Source organism: Melopsittacus undulatus, chromosome 8, assembly GCF_012275295.1.
Source record: "Melopsittacus undulatus isolate bMelUnd1 chromosome 8, bMelUnd1.mat.Z, whole genome shotgun sequence".
NCBI lineage: Eukaryota > Metazoa > Chordata > Aves > Psittaciformes > Psittaculidae > Melopsittacus > Melopsittacus undulatus.
This window is the reverse complement of record NC_047534.1, coordinates 18,913,601-18,938,199: the sequence shown is the minus strand read 5'-3', so window position 1 is coordinate 18,938,199 and position 24,599 is coordinate 18,913,601. Positions and strand designations below refer to the sequence as shown.

Sequence of the window (24,599 nt, the reverse complement as noted above, 5' to 3'; positions counted from 1 at the left end):
TTAAACTTCTCCCAGAAGGGCAGAGCCTTTTTCACTGGGTTTAAGCTGTTCAGTATGTGAATGGTTACAAACAAAACAAGCTATGTCTTAAGGGAAATCTCTGGGCACTGCAAATGCTCTTCTAAATTTGTTCGAGATAGCAAACATTTTTACACAGTTGAGAAAGATTTAAACATTAAAACAAGCTATGAGGTGGCAACGCCCAAGCTAAAAAATATAAATAAATAAATCCCACTGCACCATAAATGGACACCTCCATCTGCAAGGCTCTGACATCAAGGGCATTTCATCACCTGGGGGGGGGGTGGGGGGGGGTTTATACACTACATTTAAATTGATGTGCATCGGAGGGTGGCCCTGTACATGAAGAGTTCCTCTATTATCTCTTGTATTTGGCTGTGGAAATAAAAAGAAGAGGATGCACCCACCCGTTTCCTCTTTAAGATCCTGGAAGAACTTCTGATTGAAGATGAAAGCAACACCACTAATTTCTTCTACCTTGGCTTCTGCAGTTGTATTTCTGTTTATAAAATTGGCAGTGATAGCTATGGCCAGCTTTCCACGGAACTCCTTCCTCCTGAAACCTGGTAAGCAAAGAAAAAATTAAAGACACTGAAAATGTCACATTGGACCTCCAGGAAAGAGCTGCTCAAGGCAGCTTGGCCTCTTTTCTATGTCTAGCCCTACATATCAAACAACACACCAGAAGCAGCTTCCATAATTTCTCCAAAATTCCCTTGAATGAAAAGAGTCTTCTCTCCCCACTTCCAGCTGCAAAACTGAAGCTGCACTGCACGCAAGATAAAGCCTCAATAAAACAAAAAAAAAAAGCCTGGAGGGGAATTATGGGAAGAAGTGCAATATGGGAAGAAGTTAAGAACAAATGATAACTAAAGAACAACAGATTGGAAATAGAACAGATCAAATTTAATGGAGGAAAACATTTTTAACATGCAAAATATCAAATAAGATTTTTGTTATATAGATGATAAACAGCTTAAGAAAAAACATGCAAGGGATCAGCAGTCAAAAGCAGCAAAGAAAGATCTGAAAAACAGAAACCTCTAGAACAGCGTTTAGATGTACATACACCCAAGCTAGTGAGGTTTTCCAAAGATATTAGGGGATGAAAAATATTCAGTGGCTTATCAGTCATATTGCCAAGGTGAGACTGACTGCTTGCTCTCTTGCTCCATCCTAGCTTCCTCTTTTCACGGAAAAAAAAAAAAAAGGCCACTAAGCCACTGTCTCGCAATTACACATTGAAGTTTTTCCATCTGGATATTCCCTTTTACCTTTAAGTAAATTACGAAGTAGGACAGAGGGTCCTGATTTTTAAGGCCAATTGCAGATGATTTTGTAGAGAATACATATAGTTTTTAAGAAGAAATAAATTAGCTATAAATTTTTGTCTCTGTGCTTCTTGATACGGTCTCATTATTTCACTGGGATTGACAATACCAGCCTCTGTATGTAAACAACCTTCAGTGCACTAATTTTTCCCTTAGATCCTGGTACTACGATAACCACATTAACTTCTCAATAGAGTCTGCAGCTGAGGTAAGAACGATTTTGTTTTGCTGATACCTTATTATTTAAACAGTCTGTTAAGAGAGGATAACTAGACAATACTCTGGGGAAATTTCTAATAGAGCATTAACTTTAAACATATTGTGGTTGGCAAATATAAGAATAAGCAAACTATGAAGCTAATAAAAAGGAAATAGCATACTTAGTGAGCTAAAACTAACATGGATATAATTAAAGCTACAAGTCAAATATATAATTAAGTAACAGGTTTGTTCATGTGATACAGGAGCAGCTTAGCTAGCATCTTGTTAAAACAGACAGCTCAGATGGTCTGAATTCTCAAAAGTGGCTCCAATTCATGAAGCATTCCCCCCCCCCCCCCTTCCCCCTCCTTGCTTAGAGTTATTATCTTTTGGTATCGTTTTCAAAGTATTTGCTTTTGAAGTTAAATCATCTCTGTAAGACAGCAATATCTCTGATGCCTTCATTAAATACCTGACAGTCATGTTTTGGTCATTAGTTGAAACATACAGTTCAAATTTAAGGCACAATAGCAAAGACTACACAATTTCTGGCATGTGTCTTGTCAGCCAGCATCCTTGAAGTAAAAAAAATATATAATTGCTTAATCTTGAAGCAAGCCCAATGGCATCATGATGAATTTTGTAGGCAATGCAGATACACAGGGCTGGGAATTGGTAATGACATTAAATGTCTTTATTTTGAGCTACAACTTAACAACAGAAGCAGAAGATACTCCATGAAAAATAGTTTCACAGATTTCAGTGGACTGAAAAGTCTTGTTTCGTGTTCTCCTAAGCACACATTCACCTACCTTCTAACGTGTTCCTGCGGCCATCTGCACCAATAATAACATCAAATTCATACTCTGACAAAGGGTGATCCATGGGGAGAAATTCAGCCCTCCAACCTATCTCTAAAAACACAAGGAATAATACTTATTCATTCTTCAGCAATACAAAGGAGAAGCAGTTTCAGAGTCTGAAGAAAGGGCATTAGGATAAATGATCCTATTTCTCATTCAAACAGAGCTGAATTCCGCTTTGGTCTGATGGAGGGAAGCTCCGTTGCAGTCAAAGCTATGTTCAGGTTGTGCTAGCAAGGTGACAAGCTTGTAAACTGACAATTAAAAAAAAAGAACAGAAGCCTTCATCTGAATCACCTAATGCACTAAACTTCTTCTCAGACCCATATCACAATAATGAACTGGGTATTAAAATAAGTAACATAGCATTCCATCATCAATACTTTTTATTATCTTCTAAATAGAAATTAAATGTGAGCATGCTCACAAACCAAAATTTAACCTTTGCATTAACACAAAGCTGATTATGCAAAAATGTTTGTATTGCCCATATTTAAAAATAATACACGATTTAACTACTTTAGACATATATTTTATAGAAATAAAGTATCTATTTCTATACATTTTTATTTATATAAAATATATTTATTCTACTGTCACTATAAAATCCTTTAAAAAGAGACAGCATAGTATTTTTAATGAAAGCAAAAATTTAAAACACTCTATTGCAACTACACCCTACATACTAATCTTATTTAAAAAAATGGAAAAAAAAATGAGAGATCATTCTCTATTTTGTTTAAAAACCTTACATAACATGCCTGATAAGACTCTGTGCACCAGTGGGAGTTACATCAAATGTGAAAGCAAAATGAGGCCCAGGGAGCTTAATCCATCCTCAATATTTATATTATCAATCAAAAATTGTTTTTGCAAGAAGATACCAAAAAGCCACACCAGACTCCCTAACAGAGCCTCAAATGCATGCCAGAAGGCATAGTGCAAAACCTCAACTTCTCAGACTGGGCTGTATTTTAAGAATTATCAGTGCTCTGCCACAATGACACATATCATGATTACGACTGTGTACAGCAAACCTTGCTGAATAAGAAGGGCAAAAACCTCCCATTTTTTTAGGCAGAATTCACCTTAAACAATCGCACATAATGCCTGACAAAAAGAAGGTACTGTGAACGAAACTACATTATGACAAATAATACTTTGGTTTTCTTGATCTTCAGGAGGTTCCAGGACTTTCACAAATTCTAGATTCACATGGATTTCAACTCCTAGTATAAGTGCAACTTTGAAGAGGATAAGTTGAAGCTGTCGAATACCTGTAGACAGTAACAAAGAAGTATTTAATAGGTAAATAATTACAGCTGCTACAAGCATGCCACCCAACTGATACTGTTAACACAAGCATGCAACATTGTTATTTCCCATACTGTGATGAATGCAAATGTAGCAACCACCACAGCATGTTGATCTCTTCTGTCTCATTTTCCTCTAGCAGCACAATTTGTAGGTAATAAAACTTACTTCAGTGAGTTTCTAGCAATACTTACTTAGAACTTTCCTTTCTAACTATATTTAAAGGATCTGCTAACCAGTAATGTTGACCATTGTAGGACAGAAAATGATACAGCATATTTACCTGTAAAATACCCCACTTCCACATATTTTTTCATTAGATTAAGGGTTGTGTCTATCTTCAACATACTAGAATGAATGTCAGTAGTCTTCATACTTCGTAATTAAAAAATATTGTTTAACAAATCCAGACTAATAAAAAAGCTGCTCTGTAAGACTGACAAATGTGCAATTGCCATTTTGCTTAAATGAGACCATTACTTTTCCTCTGTGTGCGTGTGCAAGCATGCACTTGAGCATGTTTAAGGGAGATGAGTTTTCTGCCAAATCAAGAAGTCTCTGGTAATCATCTGACTTCAGTACACCTGTTATCTGAACTGTGCCCATGCCCTTGGATACTTACTGATGTGATCGATAGATCCTGCACAGAATTTTCCATAGAATTTCTTTGCTCCCAGTCCCCGGAGGTCATGGATTGTAAATGGCCAGAGATGCAACACATTATTTCTTGAGAAGGTGTCCCGCTTCTCCACAACAACAACTTTGGCTCCCAGAAAGGCAAGTTCTATGGCAGTCCGCAAGCCACATGGGCCACCTCCGATAATTAAACACTAGTACAGAAAAGAAGGAGTCTTACACAGAGTTTTGTATTGACTTCCGCACACTCCTCTGTTACAACTTGATATTCAACCAGACATATGCTACTGAGAATGCATGCAAGTCATCTATTTAAACCAATAAACATTCATACTTTGCTCTTGTGTGGCATTCAGTCAATTTATACAAGAGGATAAACTTCATGCAGATGTAGAAACATCTGACAAAAAGATATAACAGAAGAAACAGCAAAAAGCTAAACAGTTTTGAGCACCTGCTTGTACATTTCTAACTCACATTTAATGTTTCAAAACTGCTTGCAGGAAACAGGATTACAGCTACATAGAAAAGAGAGGAAAGGAAATAAGTGGTCTTGTTTTGAAGAGGAAATAGGTGCACATTTGCTAGACTTGTTAGACAAATCTATGATAAGCCAGTAGTCTTACGGTACTAGTTTCTCTTTCAAGCGATGATGTATCCTGAATATAACAACCTATTTCACCTACTGTCATAAAGTAGTGCATGTTAAGAACAGTCAGCAGACTTGTACTCCCTACCAGAGCCAAGGAACTTGACCTGCCCTATTCCATTTCACCCACTGGTCAACATCCTCACTGTCAGGACAATTACATTTTAGGAGCTTAAGTCTAAATTTGGGTGTCATCAGAAGAATTGTTTCAGGAATCACTACAGAGAATTCTTGCTCAAATTTTAGTTGACAGCTGTAAGTTTTCACAGCCTAACAAGCAAAGGATTTCCAGAAAGCAAACTAATTAAAACTTAACATATTTAATGCTTACATTTTCCTGACTGATTACTAAAAACTGATTAGAAAGTCTAGTCACTGCTGTTCCACATCTCCCTCAAAACTCACCCTACTTCCCCCAAGACACCCCAAAACACACATGGACTTCACAAACTCTATGCCAACAGTTCAAGCACCAGGTTCGAACAGGCTGAGCTGTGCCGCATTGCGATTCCAAACCCATTATCTCACACACCAGACACGCTCCTGTGCATCCTGCACACATAGCCAGACAGTGATTAAAGCTTCAAAGCAAGCATGGACTGTATCTCGAGGCTTGTTGCACACAAGTCTGGTTCCCATTACGTTTCAATTTCATAAAATAGAGTCATTTATTTATTTTGGTTCATTCAACATTTGTTTCCCAATTTAACAACTTAAGCAAAAATTACCCAACGCTGACTTTTGTCCATGACTTTTGTCCAACCCAATCATAGAAGTGCCAGGGCTTTTTTTAATTTAATAATTAATTTGAGTAAATTCCCACTGAAAGAAAAGTTCCTGTGAGGTGCTTTTGCTTTGCTTAAGGCAAGTATTCTTTTAACTAGAGACATTAAATAAGTTAAAGTTAGGCTGTTGCATTAGCCACTTGGCTTTCTTCCTCTTAAAAGAGCACATTTAATACATAATTTCAGAAGAACACTCCTCACTCCATGCTAAGTATTAAAAAATAGCAACAGATGTAATTATATAAAGGAAGAAAATAGAGTGCAGATGTTACCCCAACTGAAGAGGATCTCTGGTGGGTCAGCTCTTCACTGCACATGCTTGTTGTTATTAACATGGGAACTGTGAATTCTAACAAGTAAGTGACTGCCTTCACAGCTACAGAATTTTCCAGTAATGTTTAGCAAGCAGTTAGAAAGATTTTACAATGAAGACCATACATGGTTTGATAATGTGGGGCTGGGTTTTGGCTAACAAACTGTATTATATACAAATACACACAACTTTAAAAAAGCGGCCTTTGAGATTTAGCCGTAGTGGATCCTGCCAAGGAATAAAACCCACGCAGAAAACACTGCTAGCTCCTCCTGGGGCTCTGCAACACAGTATGTTACAATTTTGAGGAGGATTCTGCCCCCTCCCCTCCTCCTATGACCATTGGCAAAATATCTTCATAACTGCCTAGAGACGCCATGAAGAACAGTAGTATATTTGTCATCATCCATGGTTACCTTCCATAAACACATTTATCTGTCTGAGAGCTATCTGTTCTTTGATTTATTAAGGACACTTCCTGCTGGTGTAGAGCTTACTCTTGGCACTTTGTAATCTTTTTTTGTCATTGTTTTGTTGGGTTTTTTTGTTTGTTTGTTTGTTTTGGTTTTGTTTTGTTTGTTTGTTTTTTAATTTCTGGGGTCAAACGCAACACAAAACCCTTGCAAAGGTAATTCTTACCGCGTTTGTGTTCCTACCTTTATCAAGTAAGGAAAGAGAGCATACCACTAGCCTGTCCCTGCCCTCCCTCCCCAGCTCTCTGCTAGCAAAGTCACAGGAGAAACCTTGTTGTAGTCAGCCTAGAACAAGCATTGAATGGCTTCCCATTTTCACCTCCTGTTACCCCAGCCTCCTGGCTCATCAGGGCCTGCTTTTGAAATTAACATCTTGCAATTTAACACCAATTATGAAAACTGACATTGTGAAAGGAAGTCTCAATCAATCCTGAAATGTAACAAACACGGATGGACAAATGCCAAGGGTTTCTTGACATCCACATCACCATTCACAGCTCAACTGTCTTTTAATTGTGCCAGATTACCACCTAAAAAAGTAAAGGGTAAGTCAAAAGCATCTTCTGCAACTTATTCAAAGTAACAGTTTCTCAAGAGGACTAGCAAGCAGCTTTTGCATCTTCATTGTTCAGGCTGTAAATGAAGGGAGAAAGACTTGTACAGAATACAGGACAGCTTGTCCAAGAATAAGATCATTACTAGACTTCTGTAACATACCTGAAGATTCTGTATCATGTTGAGTCTATATCCTGTTTTACTACATATATACACCATGTTAGTGCAAGATAGCAATACTGAGAGAAGGCATATTTCTCAACAAAAACCTCATACTATAAAGGGTGAGGCTGCCTGCAAACATATGTGAACACTTCCTGTTAAATCAGAAGCTTCATTTAATTTAATACACTCCCCAAGAACAGCATGGGCACACCTGCCTGTGCTCCATCACCTCATCAGCTACAGGACCATGTAAGGTTATGTACATCAAATTTCCTGCACAAAACTTCTGCTATGTGGTTAACTGGCAGTACTGAAGAAACTGCCCATAAACACCAACTCCTACAAGCAACAGTCACCACAAGTACTTTTCATCAGGATTTTATGTGAGCTAAGTTCATCTACTCTTCTTGTAAATATCCTGGGTATGAATTATGCCAATTACTGCTTGCAGTAAATGCAACAATGAAAATTTTACACTTACGATATAAATTATCATAAATAAATGGACATGCTGATTCGAGTTAAACTTCTGCAAAGGCATTTTTTGAATACCAGCTACAAAATCCCCACTGAAGGGGACTAATGCAAGTTTACAGGCCAGTAACAGTTGCCTAGTGACAAATTTAGGACTATTTCAGCTTACAATTATAAATATTAAGTAAAGCATGGAAATTTTTGTACTTCAAAATAAAACACTAATAAGGCTATGCATATTTTACAAAAGTTGTCACTTAAGCTGCTGAGTAAATAATATGGTTTTATGGTACTGTTAAAAAACACTGTACTTTCCCCTAAAAGATAATTACTTGTTTGTGTATAAACCTTGTCCCACTTAAGCACACTTCTTGCTGTATTATTTATCTTTAGACTGAAATAGAGCAGAAATTCCGTGTATTTTTTCCCCAAGTGCAATTGAAAGATATCAGAAAGTTTCACTTGTAATAATATAAACATACACAGCATTTGGTAAGTCTCATAAACTTGATTCTACTCAAAGGTTGATCTGACTCCATGAGATGCTACTTTCTACTGGTATGCTTAAGAATGACAGTGCCTTGAGAATCTCCAGGAAATGTTTCTACACTGCATAAGAGCACTTAGTGCTGAGATAAATGGCAGCGCAAGTTACCTCCCCAAAAGCAGAATGACTTCTGTGCCAGGCACAGGTTTTTGATACAATCTCCTATATATAATGTACAAACATGAGACTTAAAAATAGAAGGACAGGAAAGAAGAGAGGGATGGGAAGTAGGGGCCTCTTGCAACCCCCCCAACCCCCCCCCCCCCGGCCCCCACTATTAAATCAGCAGCCTGTGAATCCAGACACCTATATCCCATTCTGGAAAAACCATATGCAGTTTAACAGCTGAGAATTTGCAGAACTCTTCCATTGGTTTTCATACACTGAAGTAAATCTTACAGAAACAATTTAGGCTCTGAGTGAAAGGGGAGAGAGGAGATGAATACTAACACTACTCTTAAAAAAAACTCCACCACACTCCACAATGACATAATCACAGAAATCTCTCATCCACTTTAATAACTGAAAGGCAGAATCTACTCATTGTCTTTGAAAAATATAAAAAAAAAAAAAGAATTTGTTAATCCTCCGCATTTACATGCTCACAGTTGAGGAATGTACCAGTTGGTAGCAGCACGTGGGTGGGGGATGCAACCAAACTGCATCTCTTTGCACAGTTAAGAATAGACAAATCCCATCATAGCTCAATGCATCACACTGTTATTATCCAGCTCTATATCCCTCACTTCTCTCCTGCCTAAGATCCCTCACCATTGAATTAGTCCTGGAAAATAAAAGTATGTTCAATGATGATCCACTTTCTATATGTTCTGGGATGAAGAGCTACAACCACTCCAGGAATTCAAGACTTTCTCATTTTTGCCTTTCAGGTGCTTTAGAGGTGAAAAAGAGATTAATTTTAGACTCCAGCTCAACAGAAACTGAATAGACGCAGAGACACCCTTTGTCATCCTAAGGCATGCCTAGCCAGAAGCACCATTTCTACTCTTCAGTGGAAATGCAAGCATGTACACTACTGAAAAAATACTGAAAACCATCTGCCTAAATTATTTAACTTCTTTCAGCTTATATGCAATATTTGCCCAAATTACTAATTGGAAATCAAAACCTATAGGAATGGATCATACTGCTAGAAATGAGCAACAACTCCCCACATGCCTCAAGGTCCCTGCCTGGTGCTGCAGGTATCCCCAGTGCCTGTTGGCCTCCTCACTATGACAGGAGGCTCTACCCATGCCCAGACAGCCTGCAGAATGCAGACAGACACAATATTTTGCCTTTCCATGGCAAACACTCTTCTTCATTTGCTCTGGGACTCAGGTGTGTTCATTCCCACACTCACCAGATATGGGACTTTGGCCTGTGTGCAACGTCTAAAGCAACACGAGTGCACCAAGGATTAATTTGACTGACTATACGGGATTATGTCCTACATGTATTGGGACAAGTGTTTATTCATGATAGAGCTAAAAGTGATGCAACACGAGATAGACACAAAACACAATGAAACAACACATTTTCTGGATCAGCAATGACTGCTTCCCTGGAATGGCTCCAAAGAAAAAGAGCTGCATAAGCAACTAAGGCAGACAGCTATCAGAAGCTGCACCAGGAAGCTCTCTCCACCACATTGCTTTTCACTTCATCCCCCTTATTAGACATAAAAATGCTTCTGGCAAAAAGAGGGCTGCTCAGTAGGACATTCCTGACTCACAGTTGATCTCATATTTGTACTCACAGATTTTATCATATAAGTTCATTGACAACCACTGGATATAACAGTGCAGTCAAATGTACCCTGAATCCACTGAAAAGCCAATACAGTTTTTAAAGTTTGAAAAACTGCAATGGAAAAATACAATTCTATATGCCACTTGAGGCAACATCAAAAATGTTAAGAACTAAAAAAAATTCATTTAAAAATAAAAGAAGGAAAAGAAAAAAAGCTTAAGCTCACAATAGGCATGACACGTTTTGTCAATCTATGATGCTAGCCCAATCTTGCTGCAGCCCTAGCCTACCAAAGCACTTCAATATATGTTTGCTCCCCTTAACAATCCTCTTCAGGTACTCACTGCTTCTCCAGGTGAAGATCCCTACACAAAGTGCTTGTCATCCCTTTACATACTACATACCACTACAAGCCTGCCCAGCCATTGCCAACAAAGGATGTGTTGCTATAAAATACCTTGGTTACCAGGCACCTTAGTATAGACCTGCTTTGTCAGTAACATGCCCTGCAGCATAGGATGCTTGTCCTCGTTGCTTGTTGCCTGACTTGCTGAATGCTGCTATACATATACAACTGCTTTTACTACAAGGCAACAGAACATGACCCTGTCAAGAACATTGATAACTGCAGCTAAATATGAGAATGATCTAGAAGGTGTCAATTTGACTACATATACATATAGAAAAGGAACAGCACTGACCTAAACCAGGAATTCTTTCATTCATTTTTAGAAAGAGGCCAGATACCAAAACATATATCCAAAACTTCTGTGGCTAACAGATCTATACTACAGATTCTTCCAACAAAAGGAGAAGATATAGGACATAATTAACTTTGTCCTACAAAAATTAAGTAATCTTTAGAAGAACTTTACTATACTGTGTTGTATGAGCTCTTTATAAAATTATCAATGTTAAAAACTTTTCATTGACAAAAAAATAATATTCAGTTAAGTGTATTTTCATGAGAGGTCTTAACTCTCCAAAGGGTTAAATGAATACTATTTAAATGAACTACAGATAGCTCCAAAATCTACCTTAAAATATTATGATGATTATCTGGATCTTGCTGAATGGACTTTTTTAGAGACTGAACACCATATAAATACCACTGCTGGGGAAGTTCAAAGGCAGCTGGGAACTGTGAGGCTCATGCACCCCTAATTGCCACCAACCACAGCAACAAAACTGTTTTGGTGCAACACTACAATTCTATTTCTGCTTTCAATACCAACGGTATTTTACCCTTCATATCCTCAGCTGAGGACCTCCAAAATACGCAGTTTTGTCATCTCCTGCCAAAAATACCCATATCAGGAATTGGCTAAAATGGAAACACTGTTATTTTTCTCCTTAAAAGACTGTAATGTGGATTTGAGGCTACCTAATCCAGGCTGATTTTGGACAGAGCTTTCCCCAGCATTGTGCTCTGCAGTTGCTGCACTCACAGCTGGACATGGCACAGTCCAGGGATCAGAGGATCTATCTTTATTGCCCTCCTGTTTTATTGCCAGAAGTGAAACATTAGTACATTTACTGCATTCATTTGGCTCATCTTTACAGGGATTTTTTTCTCTTTTTTGGAAGATAAGCTTCTGCATGGAAAAAAACACGTGCCTTCATTTTCCCTGGATTAATTTGGACATACTTGTCTATCCACCCTGTCTGTCTCTCAGATATATGTACTGGTATTAGAACTGCATAGAAAAATCTTTCCATTACTTGAAATTAAAACAATGGTATGAAAGACATCTGAAACTTATAGTCTGCTGTGCAACACAAAGAAAAACTGTATGCATTCAGTGTGCTAGAAGGTCAAGAGTTCCTTCATTCATGCACCAAAGCTGTCAAGGCTTGTTTACTTGGAGCTTTTCTGAAGAACTCTCTCAGGTTGCATTGGACATATTTAAATATATTCAGCTTGATCTCAGAGCTTTTATAAGAATTTACTAAAAAAAATAAATAAATAAAAATTGCAATTAGCAGATATAACACAGAAAAGTATCTCCAGAAACTTTAAGTTGTCCTGCACCACAATTAGAGCTAGCTGAAGAAAACTTGACAGCATATGTTACACTGTTTTTAATAAACAGATTATCCAGCAGAAATTAGGCAAGTGCAAAGCACAAAATAAACCCTCTAACATCATTTGCAATTAAGAGCATATTTTCTGTTTTCCTGTCTGTCTTTCATTGTAATCAAAACAGGGAAAAAACCCACACCCAAAAACCAGAAGAGATTGCTTTCTTTTTTTTTCTTTTTACACCAGTTGCTTAAACAATCAAAATGAAAACAAGATAAACCTTGCAGAAAGAATGCTGCCTGACTATCTCAGTCATGAATAGGTTGGCAGCACTTAAGTACCTTGTCTTTTACTTGTAGTCTTATGCCTGTCATACTCAGATAATGCTTTAAGGCTATCCTTAAACACTTAGCAAAACAACAACAACAAAACAAACCAAAAAACAAACCTCAAAACCAAGACAAAACCATGAAACAGATTTTTCAGGAACAGAAAACTGGTGAGCAGAGATGAAGAAACAAAGGCACCAAGCACCTCACTTGTGAGCACAGCAGAGACTGGCCAGTGTCCAAGCCTCAAGTCTTGGGAGCCTTGCAAGTAGTGACACTTGTGTGATCATAGTTGCAAGAAATAATTAATCCTCTACACGGTTTCAGGGTCAGAGGCTCACCAGCCAGTGGAGGACTTGTCTACAGTGCAGAGAAAGGGATTTCTCATGCTTGACGGCATCTAAAGCATGCAGGTATGTTGGTCAACAACCATGGCATCCCTACGGGAAGAAGCTGGTAATATGCTTGGGAAAAAAAAAATAAATCCCACCCACAACACAAAAATAGCACTGTTGCTAACAGCCTGGTGTGGGTACCAAAATGAAATGCTAAACTGAACCTGAAATTGCTAACTGAAAAACAATTACGACAATCTAATAAATGAGTAAAGCTTCCATTCAGAAGCTGGTTTTTAAAGTAAGTGGTGAGTCAAGTTATTCCAAGGTCATTTCACAGAACATTTTAAAACATGTTTGCAAATACATTTTTATATTAGGTGAATTATTAACCAACACCCAATTAAGACCTGGCTTTTAGAAGCCAGTAGTGGGCAAATGAACTCAAACAAAACTAGCCATCAGAATCCAGATTTTAAAATAATTTATTTATTTTTAAAGAGTTGAATCATTTAACCCCATCATTTCTAATCTTGTCAAGCAGAAGGACGGTACAGTAGTGCATGGCAGCTATAGATGAGCTCAAAACACAACACTGGACAAGAAATCAACAATTCTGAGCTCCTGGGGTTTATTTTCTTCTGGCTCATCATACAGTCTTCAAAGGCACTGCATTTTCCAGTGCTAGCATCCACAGCCACTTAACTAGTAAAGCAAAAAAGCTCCAAAGAGTGATAAACTGAGTTTTTCCCAGTTTGACTGGTCACTTGCACATACCAGTCTACCATGGATAGAAAATGCTTGTACATTTTTATTTACAATCTAAAAAACTATAAGAACTGACCAAGAAGCACCTCTTCAAAACATGGTATCAAATAGCATCAACATTCAAGATAGTTTCAAACACTTCACATAACTAAAATTAGAAAATGTATCTTTAGTGCTTCTGATAGCAGGCAAAGTTAACAACACTCATACAGAACCAACTAACCAGGCTGCTGGCAGCGTATCACACAGAGAAAATCAGATTTCAGCACCTGTAGCTCTTATTTCCAAAACCTTTTTGGCAGAAAACAAAGGATGGGACAAAACAGCCCTTATTACTGAAGGTAAGAGACTTGGAAAATAGAAGTAAATATAGAAAAAGGGAAAAAAAGAAAAGGAAAAAAGAGCATGCTTCAAAGAGAGGGGCAGAGAGTTGGAGGCAAAATCTGACAGCAAACTGCACTTCACAAGGTGTGATATAGTCCCTTTTACACCAACATCCAACATAACAGAAGGAAGATAAACATACATAGAAGATCAGTGTTTATTTACACACCTCCATATTAATGACTCTGTTTTCACATTCCAGCCAGGGTGAAATTCAGATGGAGGCATTTGCCTCAACAGCACTGGCTGTGCTTGTTCTGCCACTATCAAGGCTCTATCTGGGCTGGCAGGCAGTGAACTTCCTACCCCAGATGCCTACAGCCCATTAGAAGACAGAGTAAGCCACCCAAGCCCTGACAGCCTGGTGGCCAGGCAGGCAGGGAGCAGCCCAGCAGCAGCTCCAGCAGTCATAATAGCCTCACCCATCAGGAAAGGCTTCCTACTGCATGCAACTGCTTCCTACCTTGCTAAGAAACAAACAAACAAGAGAAAAAGCGGAGGGGGGGGGAGGTTGTGTGGAATTAGACAGAAATGCCTTTGCCTTCCACTGAGTACTTGCTGATCAGCATAACTTGTTATTAGCGATCTGGGTGTGTAGTCCTTGGCAGGAAGCTCACTACCATCTCTTGCAATGTTTTCTACTCTGAGCTGCAAACTTCCCTGTGGCAGTTGTTTTATCTGAATTGTAAATTCAGCAAGAATGGCAGAGTGTGCAGGCAGGATGGGGAGGTGGACACCAGTCTCAGAAAGGTGCATTTGCTGTTGCACAGGTCCTTTCAAAGCTGCTCTTGTAACTCATTCACAGGGGCAGTGGAAGTAAGCAACACAAGTCTAATTCAAAGTGTGGCATAACCACGTGGTTCCTTCTAAGTTCATAGCTTAGTCAAATGAACAAATCCAGAGTGATGCAAGACAAGCAAGACAGTACCTTGTGGTTGGTTTCTTAAGCAGAAACAAGCATGGCCTTGGGAAGCAGAAGCTGTTCTTAAGGGCTGAAACAGGAGCAGCAAATGTCCAAGGCAAAATGCAAACTTTGAAAAACTAATCAGAGTATGATCTAGCAGTGTCAGCCAGACTACTACAGAGTGAAGGTGAAAAGAATAGCAGATCTGGTTGTGTTCAAGCTCCATAGAACAACAATGTAGTGTTCCTTTTTGGGTCTTCTCTGCCATAGATTAGGTGAAGGTATTTAAGCCTCTCCTACAGGTTATATACTCTAAAATTCTGACCATGTTCTCTGGAACTCTGGGCTTGTTTGAGTTTATCTTGCCTCTTGTCCTCTTCTGTTAGAAGAGTCATAGTTTTCCGGTAGCTTCTGGAAATTTTACCTTCTTGATCTCAGACTACTGCTCTAGCTTTCGACATTTTTTAAAACTTTGAACCCTGTATTTTAAATCACTTGCAGGTCACTGCAGCTGGGCCACATCTGCCCTTCCTTGATCCAGCTCCCACACTTCTAATGAGCATGACACATACCAGTCTACAACAGGAATCACCAAAATCGCACTGAATGTGTTTCACTAGTCTGGAGCAAACTTACTGGTACCACTGTAAGCACAGTTCTTCAGCTGTCTGTGTGACATAATTTAACCTAAGCCACATTCACAAGTTTGCTTGTTAAAGGAAGGGCTCTATGAAGATCAGGTCAGAATTGCAACTTCTACTTCCCTCAGACATACTGGGCCAACTTCTTTGTAAAGGACAAGACACCTACACCTGGCTGTAGTGATCACAGCCACTGTAAGAAGTCACCATTACCTATTTCATCCCTCGTCTCCCAGGTGGTCAGTACAATAGGCCCACAGCTCTAGTGCATTTTTAACTCAAAACTTCTCTATACTTGAACTACAGCTCATCTGTTAGCTGAAATGATGTAACGCTTCCTCTTCTTTCTGCCATCACTCAGGACCCAGAATGAGACCAAGGTCCATTTGGATAGCTGTCAGACTTTCACACTTCTGGAAGATATGAAGCACATTGTGATCAGGTGCCAGGACAATGACTCTCCTTGTGAAGGCTTTTTCACCACAGTAATAAGTAGTTCTCTCCCCCTGCCAGGTTTGTTTAAAAATACAGCTTAAACTCACCCAAACATTCCTGACCTGAGGAAAAGGTTAAGTGACTTAAGAATTAGAAAACTGTAATAATGTCAGATTACGGCATAAACTTGGATAATTTTTCAGTTAGCACCTTTCATCAGATATACAGGTCAAAACACAAAATCCTAGAGACCTGACATGGCAAACAGGTGCCTAGATTGCAGAAACATGGCTATCTGCAGATAGAAACGGATTTTTTGTGTAAGTACAGACATACTAGGGAATGTGGGAATTTTGAGGACTGACACAATATAATCCACCTTTAAACACTGTAGCAGAAAAAGTAGAGCAAATTAACCCAATTTCAAGTGCATTAAAATGGAATTTCTACTTTGTCTTTACAACAGATCCTGGTTAAACTTTTTGTCACCGCAAACTCCAAAATTAAGGCTTTTCAAGAGAGAAAATGCAAATAGAAATTATGTTGTTTGCTGAAGAAAATTGGCTTCTATTAAGATACTTTGTATTTTTGCTTCTTACACAGAATCTCTTAGAACTGTGGGATTCTAAATTCTACCAAAGTGTCTGCACAGATGCCTGAAACAGAAAATAACACAGAACTAGATCTGTCAGCAGAAAAACGAAAGAGTGACCACATCCCCAAAACCCCAGTTCTCAGGACAGACATGGGAACCTCAGGAAGAACCTGAACTGAAGGAGACGGGAAATTGCCTTATTGTCTGAAACCTGGTTTTCAGCAGCCAAGTGTTTAATCACTTCTTGGTAGCAAAAGCTATGTATTTCCTCACTTATCAGTACACAAACATTACCAGAGTGAAGCTGGAAACGTTGCTAACAACAAACCCCTAACAACCACATCTGGCACCGATGTGGTCTCTGAATCCAGGAGAAGGGCCTGACCCAAGCAGACCATCAGCGCAGGCTGTGCACTGCAGCCCACACAGGAGCATCCCTCACCCCACACACACCACCCTGCCTGGTGGAAGGACACACAGCCCTGCTGTTTCACAGCTAAACCCCAAAGCACTACAAACCCAAAGTTAGGGAAACACGCCCTGTCATAATTAAGTCTGAATGAAACAAAAGGTTAAGCCACTTGTGGTGACAATAGTAGTGTTTTATGTGAAAGTGACTGGGTGTCACTCCCCGTGGGAATCTATAAAATATCTAGGAAATCAGGTCAGGGTGGGACAGTTCCCTTCTGTTGATTACTTGCAAAGCCATTAAGCAAAGCACAGAGAAACAGCACAGTGCTGTTAAAGCACAGATGTAAAGCTACTGTTATCTTGAAAGGAAAAAAAAGAATTCAAATTCCCAAATGCCTGAAGAATTCTTATTTAGGCTGTTTGATTACGTTACTTTGGCCTGGGTTCATTGCTTTTCATGACTGATAAAGCTGAAAAATTATGTTTGTGGAAATGTCTGTAGCATAGTAAAAATAAAGTGATTTCATTACCAAATCACATGCCAAACATTTGCTTTTGCTGACGTAATTTGGCCCAATCTCAGTTTAAAACACAGCTCAAAGAGCCAAACACTTTGTTTTGTTTTCAAAGAACCCTGTCTGCTCTGTGTCCTGTCATCACCCAAGCTCCCCACATCCCCTCTTGAAAAATCCTTAGAGAAGTTAATGCACAGCATTCAACAACTGTGGTTTCACTGCATGTTCACAGGTGACTTGTTGATTCTCCCTGCATCTCAAACAACTCTTCCTTACCTCTCATTCCCATTAGTCCCATGTTTTCTACTACTTTGAAATAACTCTGTAAAAGTTACTTACTAAAATTCCTAGAAATGAATTTACAATGAAAATCCAGTGCAAGGCTTTAGGTGATCTGTCCTAAAAGGCAAAAGCAAATCAGCTTAGATGTCAAAATAAACAGCCTGCCTTTCAAGTATACCAAACGCAACTAGGTACCACTTAAAAAGTAAGTAGAGTACATGGCCTTTAATGTCTCCAACACCTCAATAGCTTCTGGATTCTGCTGTCCAAGCATTCTGTGTTTGGATTTTAAAAGCAAACAAACATTGAGCTCAATGCCTTTTTGTGAGAAGTCACAACCTTTCATTCACTAAAATTCCTATAAATATGGCAGTCAGCTTCTAGTTTCCAAGTTTGATGACCTTCACAGGAACACATTTTTATTATAATAAGCAGGTTAGCAATGCTATCTAATAGATCTAAGATATGTTTGGTGTTTTCATTATAAAGACCATTATCAGGTTTGGAAATCTCCCCATTTCCATCTTTATTTTGTAGAGATTAGTAAATCCAGCAGAAGGGACATGCCATCTGGTTATTCGCTCTTTATAGAATAAACAGGCTAAAGTTTTTGTTGTAAGAAGGATATTTTTGAGTTGGCCACAACTGGCATTCCCTTCTTTCATCTTACACTTCAACTACTTTCTCAAGGAAAGAACCAGTGTATTCTATGTTATGACACAATCAGTCACAACACTTGAACACACAGACTCACTGGCTTCTGCACCAATATATACAGCAAAGGAGAAACCTGCCTGAAAATCCAAGCCGCCTCTGAAGGATCAACAACTACCAGTGATTCAGGAGGAAATTAAGCCACAATACCAACAGGTTCATACATGCTGGATGATTTACTTAATTAAGAGCCAAATATTTGTTTAGCGCTAAAGAGGGAGGTGGAGACAGGAGAGAGGAAGACATCCAGAGCCTAACCTGCCTCACCATGAGGGCCAAGACTGCAGAATAGAATGTTTGTAAACAACCAAGGACTGGTAGGAAGCCAACTTCTACCTAATAACAAGGAGCATGACCTTGTATCCACTCCTCATCCTGCTGATTACCCTACAGCTATGTAACATGGCAGCACCCAGCACGGCCCAGGAGTACCTCTCCCTTACTCAAATCTGTGGAAGGAGAGCACCAGGTAAAATAAGCTTTATTAACTCCCGAAGGATTAATTTGACAGTCTTTGTCAACGAAGACAAATGAAAAGGAGCAGAAGGGGTCTGACTGATAAAGACCATCTTGGTTTATCATTCATGGGTTCACCACTGTGGTTAGTATCAGAGATAAGGCTCTGAGCCAACACTGAGTCAGGCGCAGAACTCCAGCCTCCAGTGCCATTCCTCAGCTGACTCACACCCTGGCCCCCAACTCCCTGGCCCCCTCAAGACACATGATCTCTGCTAAAGCAGTACCCCGCCAGAGGAGTCTGTAGAGCCCTCCCTACAGCAGAGACACACATGCCACTGAGTCCATGTAAGAGTCGACAGCATAGGACACCCCCAAACAGAGCCACTGTGTTTTTTTATGTAAGCCATGGAAATATGGTCATAAAGAATTTCAGAGAAAAAGTTTCCCAACATGGGGTTTTGGAAGGGAACCTGATCTACTGAGAAACAAGCTTTGAAAGGCCAGCTCCAGGAACAAGGAAAATTAGAGAGGTCAACACGAGACAGAGCTCGAGATCATTTAACTTGTTTTTCAGGAATTTATATATTTCTATATATTTACTAATGAGGATGTATGTGTGTATTTATATACACAGCACTCAAAACTTCTTAGCTCAATTTTATTTACTTGCTTCATGTTAATTTTGTCCAGTTAGGCCTTGAAACCAGCCTACCATGGCAGCTGGTAACTACATAGTAGCACTTTAGAGTTTCCTTCATGTAAGCACGTGTTTGAAAAATCAGCAGACACGTTTGAAGGGGAAGAAAACACCACATTTGCTTTAGAGAATCAACACTTCTCTTCAGATTAAGTCTGGGACGGCTTCATGTGCAGTGGCCTCTCCTCTTCTCAAGCATGAGGAAAGTCAGAATTTCAGGTGGACAGCATGAGCCAGGTCCTCCGATACATATACAAACACATCTCAAACATCAGCAGGAGCCTCATTTATATAAGCATGCATATATGTGTATAATTTGCACAGGTAAACTGCCAGTAAATCAAGTGCAAGTAAAGATTCTACTCCATATACAGAGGTTCAAATAAACATTTGAAGAATACTCCCATGTCTTAAAAAGGCTACTGAATATACACTGCAACTAGCTGGATGAATTTTGTTCATCACTGTACTTTGTTTTGCATGTTCCAAACTTTAGACTAGAGACATTCAAACTGCTAGCATGGTGAACAGCATACTCTAAACCTTTAATCTTCTTCAGTTGTCTAACTGCTTCATTCCCTGAAGAAACAATCATTACAGATTCTGAGCACACTACTCTGCACTGGCTAGCAAAAGATGAAAACAAGAGAGATGCTTTGCCAGGATAATAAATCTGTGCCCTTTTTCTAGACGTACTTGCAAAAATCACAGATTTCTAGAGTCTTGCCTACTTAGGACAGATTATGTTTCTCTCTAATAGTAGAGAACTGTACAAATGCCAGCTCCAGAAACAGCAATTCTGAACAGTATTCATTTTTATTTTACAAGTTGGTGATGGAAGGAAGTATATGTTTCATATAGACTTAGCCTACATACAGGTGGACTCCTACAGTTTCAGAAAATGTTTATTTCTCCCATAATTTTGTGCATGTCTTTCTACAGCACTTCAGTTTCATTTTGGGGTGGTTTTTTGTTTTCTTCTTCAAAGAATAAAAGGGAAAACAATGTCCATAGTAAGGCAACTCTGCAATAGCAATGGGTTTGAACTTCTTGAAAATTGTTCAACTGGTTTTATTTATCCAGCTTAAAAATCATGTAATTGCAGAAGCCTGGAAAGCTGTATTTGGCAATGTTCTTCAAGAGCAGTTAAAACACAAGATTATTGTTATTTAGTGGGAGTGGAATGTTTTGTATGTACAAAACTTGTGTATATTGTAATGAGTAACTTAAGTGTGGCTAAGGAGTTTATAAATGCAAAAACCAACAAGTACAACATTAGCCTCTTAAATAAGAGTGCAAAAAATACGAACAGTTTTTTGGTGAGGCAGTAGATTGTCAGTTTTAAAAAAACAACACACCAAAAAAAAAACAACCATGAGTAATTTAGATGGCAATTGTGTTTCATTTCCTTTATCTCCTCCAAAGACGAGAGATTGCAAGAAGCCTGATTGCAAAGCCATATCTAAGAACCGAAGCTGCAGACTCAGCTACAGAGCTCATGGCCATGAGTTCATATAAAGCCTTCAAGTCATGTTTTTTTTGAATGATGCCTTACTAGCAACCTTGGCTCTGTATAAAGAACTGCAATTGCAAAAATCCACTTAGCTCATTTTGTGATCCTGCTTTAACAAGAAAGAGTTTTTACTCTGGGCTGATCTACTTCAACAAGCCCCCAGGCAGCTCCACTGAGGTGAGCTGCTGTCAGGATTTAGCCTGCTAACTCCTGTTTGCCTGCTTCACTACTAAAAATGGTAGCTGGAATAACACAAGACAGTTGAACTTAAAATCACCAGTTGCACCCAAGGAAAATCATGGCACACATATTGTAGTCTAATCTCTCTACACTGGTATTTTGGTTTGACTGCCAGCATTTCTGAGAATTCCTTATCTGTAAGTGGTGCTGTCAGAGCACACCACTGCAATGATCAGGGAGTCCACAGCCTTCTCCCAGCATGTCTCCTCTCATTCATGTTGCATAGATAGGCTTTCACAGCAGGTTGTGATTCACTGGTGAGGAATGCCTGGTAGATATCCCCACAGAGCTCACAGACTGTGGTTACTGCTTTGTTGCAGCAGTCTGAAGATTCATGTTTCTCTCGTTAAATCAGTGATGACACAGTGAAGTACAGGTCTGGGCATGGAGCAGGCTCATAATGAACATGTACAAGTATTTCACAGATTATCTATACACACACGGTTCACATACAGACGTTCTAAACTCTATTGCAATTTGATCGTATGTGCATCAGATACGTCTATTAATTTCTGCAAATACTTCCACCATGCCACTAAAAATAAACCTTTACTTGCAAAGAGCACTAATACCATACTTTGAACACTGTGGAAGGTGTTGATTAGCCTCCTGCTTGGCAGCCTTGTAAAGCATTAAACAGGCTTTATTTTATGTACCAACTGACTGCCATGAGCCTTCTCACATATATAAAAATCAATCATTTTGCTCAGGAACTTTGCAGAACCAGGCCTTGGTATTTTACTGTCACACTTGAGAGAACTTCATTTTTATATTTCACATATGTCTTAAAACTGCTTCTTTTTGTTGCAAATATTTCCTCAAATTAACTATGGAAATTTGGAATTTAATTAAATTAGCTCGAATTAACTATGGAAAAGATGCTCAATGACATATGCTCAAGGCCTTTTCAAAAGAACAAAAGGGAGGAAGGAAGCAAGAGTCAAAAAAAGGAAATTAAAGGAAAAGAGAAAAACCAGAGGCTGTCAGGAACTTCAGTGACTGTTTCAATTAAAAAGTCCTCTGCGTTTTTATATCTAGTTACCCTCCCTTTCTGCTCAATACAGTCAAGTACCTTTTTTTAAACTTACCCTTCTTGGGGCAACTTTTAGCCGTCACTTGGCAGTATATTGCTCCAAGAGAAAGCTATTAAAAAGATTCTGTGATAACTATATGAAATAAATGGTATGAGCTAGAGTATGTTGTACAGCTCTGTCAACAAGATTTATACCAATGTTCTGTGGCTCTCTGTATCAAAATATGGTATTGCATGCCCTACTGAAGAGAAGATTATTTCCTGCACTTTCCACGACCAACCAAGCCAACCTTATCCTTCAGTAACTACCACATAGCAATTATCCACATTCTGCTTGCAAAAAAGCAGTTACAGGAAAGTATTTGGATCCATAAATAGTGCAGGATTTTCTTTTGCTGTTGTTTAGCAACTAGAGCCAATTCTAGGTGACAAAGACAAATACCCAGGCCTCCAAGCTGCACTTCCCAGAGAACAGTTTGGGAACTGCTGCTGAAAAGCATCAGGCCAGTTCTGATATCCTACAGTTTACACAAAGCAGGAAACTGAGGAGCCTGCTGAATATGCTATGATCTGAACCTTTCAAAACACTGTTTAATAAAGCCAGTAGTTCTTGTGATCCTGGAATGAATGAAACCTACTGCCTCTTTAGTTCACATCTTATGTCCAATTGACACTGATGTCCGAAGAGGGCAGAAAAGTTTTTTGCCATGATTGAGGCAGATTGTAAAGCAGGGTGCTTTAAGGATCACTCCTACAAACTGTGTGCTTTCCTAAAACTTGCAGAACAAAAATACCTGAAAAATTGTCAAAATCAGTTGATATCACCCGTAATTTCAAAAAGTACCTTCAAGGGAGATTTACATGAATAGATGCATTGCATGTGATCACAGAAACTTTGCTTCTGCAGGAAAAAAGTGTGAAAGACTCTAAGCTGCAAAATCCCAAACTGAGTTCTACTTACCTTAGTGTTCATACAAGATTTTCCACGTTTATATTCTTTGTGACTCGCTCTTTTATCAAGCTTGTTCCACAAAGCTTTGGCCTTCCACGTGGTCACTCTTGACTTCAGTTTGGTGTAAAAGTTTCTATTGTCCAAAGGATCCAATTCAAGTTGGCGAGTGAGAATATTAAAGGCCTGAATGGTGCCTTTGCATGTTGATGCTTGTACAAAGTTTTCAAATATCTGGCCAGCTTGACTGTATTTTTCATCATCGTTTTCCCCCATGTTCGGAGAAAAGTGTTTGAAAAGGATTGGGCTGGAGCTCTTGTGCTGCAGTACAGGTAATCAACACTACCAAGTACTTTCAAGCATGTTATTCCTAGAAAAGAAGAAAGGTCATATTAAAGCAGGTACTGCCTAACCAAATTAAACCCACAAACTGCATATCCACTATTAATATAAAAATACAACATATGGCAAGTGGACAACCAGGTACAAAAAGTTAGTAGTAGCATCTAAGATAAGTGTTACAAACATAATATATTTGCGCTCTCATGATATACTTAACAAAGGCTGATACAGAAACCCTACAAGTCTACTGCTTCAAAACCAACCAGCTTCACCAAGAGTCTCAAGATTTCTTTAGTTTTTGTTCAGTGATAACTGCTAGATAATAGATGAAGAAAAAACAAATGTCCAGATACTTTTCCCCAAGAACAATTTATGTCCCAGCAAGTACTTGTCTGGTAACATTTTGGCCTTAAGAATTCTTAGAAACCTGCAGCCAAAAGTCAACACCACACCTTGCATAAGCTAGGGCCAAGAGCACATCTTAGCTAGAGCAACTTAGAATTTGCACAATCACTTGCCACAAGCAAATGCACAAAACAGTCAAAACAGTCTAAGCAGAAATATTACCACAAGTTACACCGGAACTGAAGAAACAACAAACAAGTAATAAGAGCACTCCCATTTTTCAAACACTCTTGCCAAAATGAGAAAGAGTTTGGTGCTTTCATGCACAGAAAGGAATTTTATCTCCACTTCTCCCCATGTTAAATGCTAAAGCTCTATGTTTGGAGTCTTACCTTGTCATGTGCTATGACATAAAATAGTGATGCTTGGCCCACTAAGCACCACTGGCTTTTCATAGTAACATGATCACTGTCAAACTGCCTGATATTCCAAATAAATGCCCTTACATTCTCTAAGAGCAATGCTATTCTAAATTAATGTAGGTTTGAAAGAACTAACAAACTTTCATTGCGGCACTCCCTTATCCTTCTTTAACCTTGCCCTCAA

The 24,599-nt window shown here is 38.9% G+C and overlaps 1 protein-coding gene across 3 annotated transcripts in view; it reads right to left on the bottom strand.

Moving 5' to 3' along the window:
• MICAL2 (microtubule associated monooxygenase, calponin and LIM domain containing 2) overlaps positions 1-24,599 on the bottom strand; it is a 65,854-nt gene that overhangs the window by 29,419 nt on the left and 11,836 nt on the right. For all 3 annotated transcript variants that reach the window (XM_031050258.2, XM_031050256.2, XM_031050257.2), the window contains exons 2-6: positions 23,319-23,676; positions 4,353-4,560; positions 3,577-3,693; positions 2,366-2,467; positions 429-584 (exon numbers count right to left, since the gene is read on the bottom strand). In XM_031050258.2, the coding sequence (XP_030906118.1) occupies positions 429-584; positions 2,366-2,467; positions 3,577-3,693; positions 4,353-4,560; positions 23,319-23,582 (847 nt within the window). In that variant the 5' untranslated portion in view covers positions 23,583-23,676. The remainder of the gene's footprint in view (positions 1-428; positions 585-2,365; positions 2,468-3,576; positions 3,694-4,352; positions 4,561-23,318; positions 23,677-24,599) is intronic.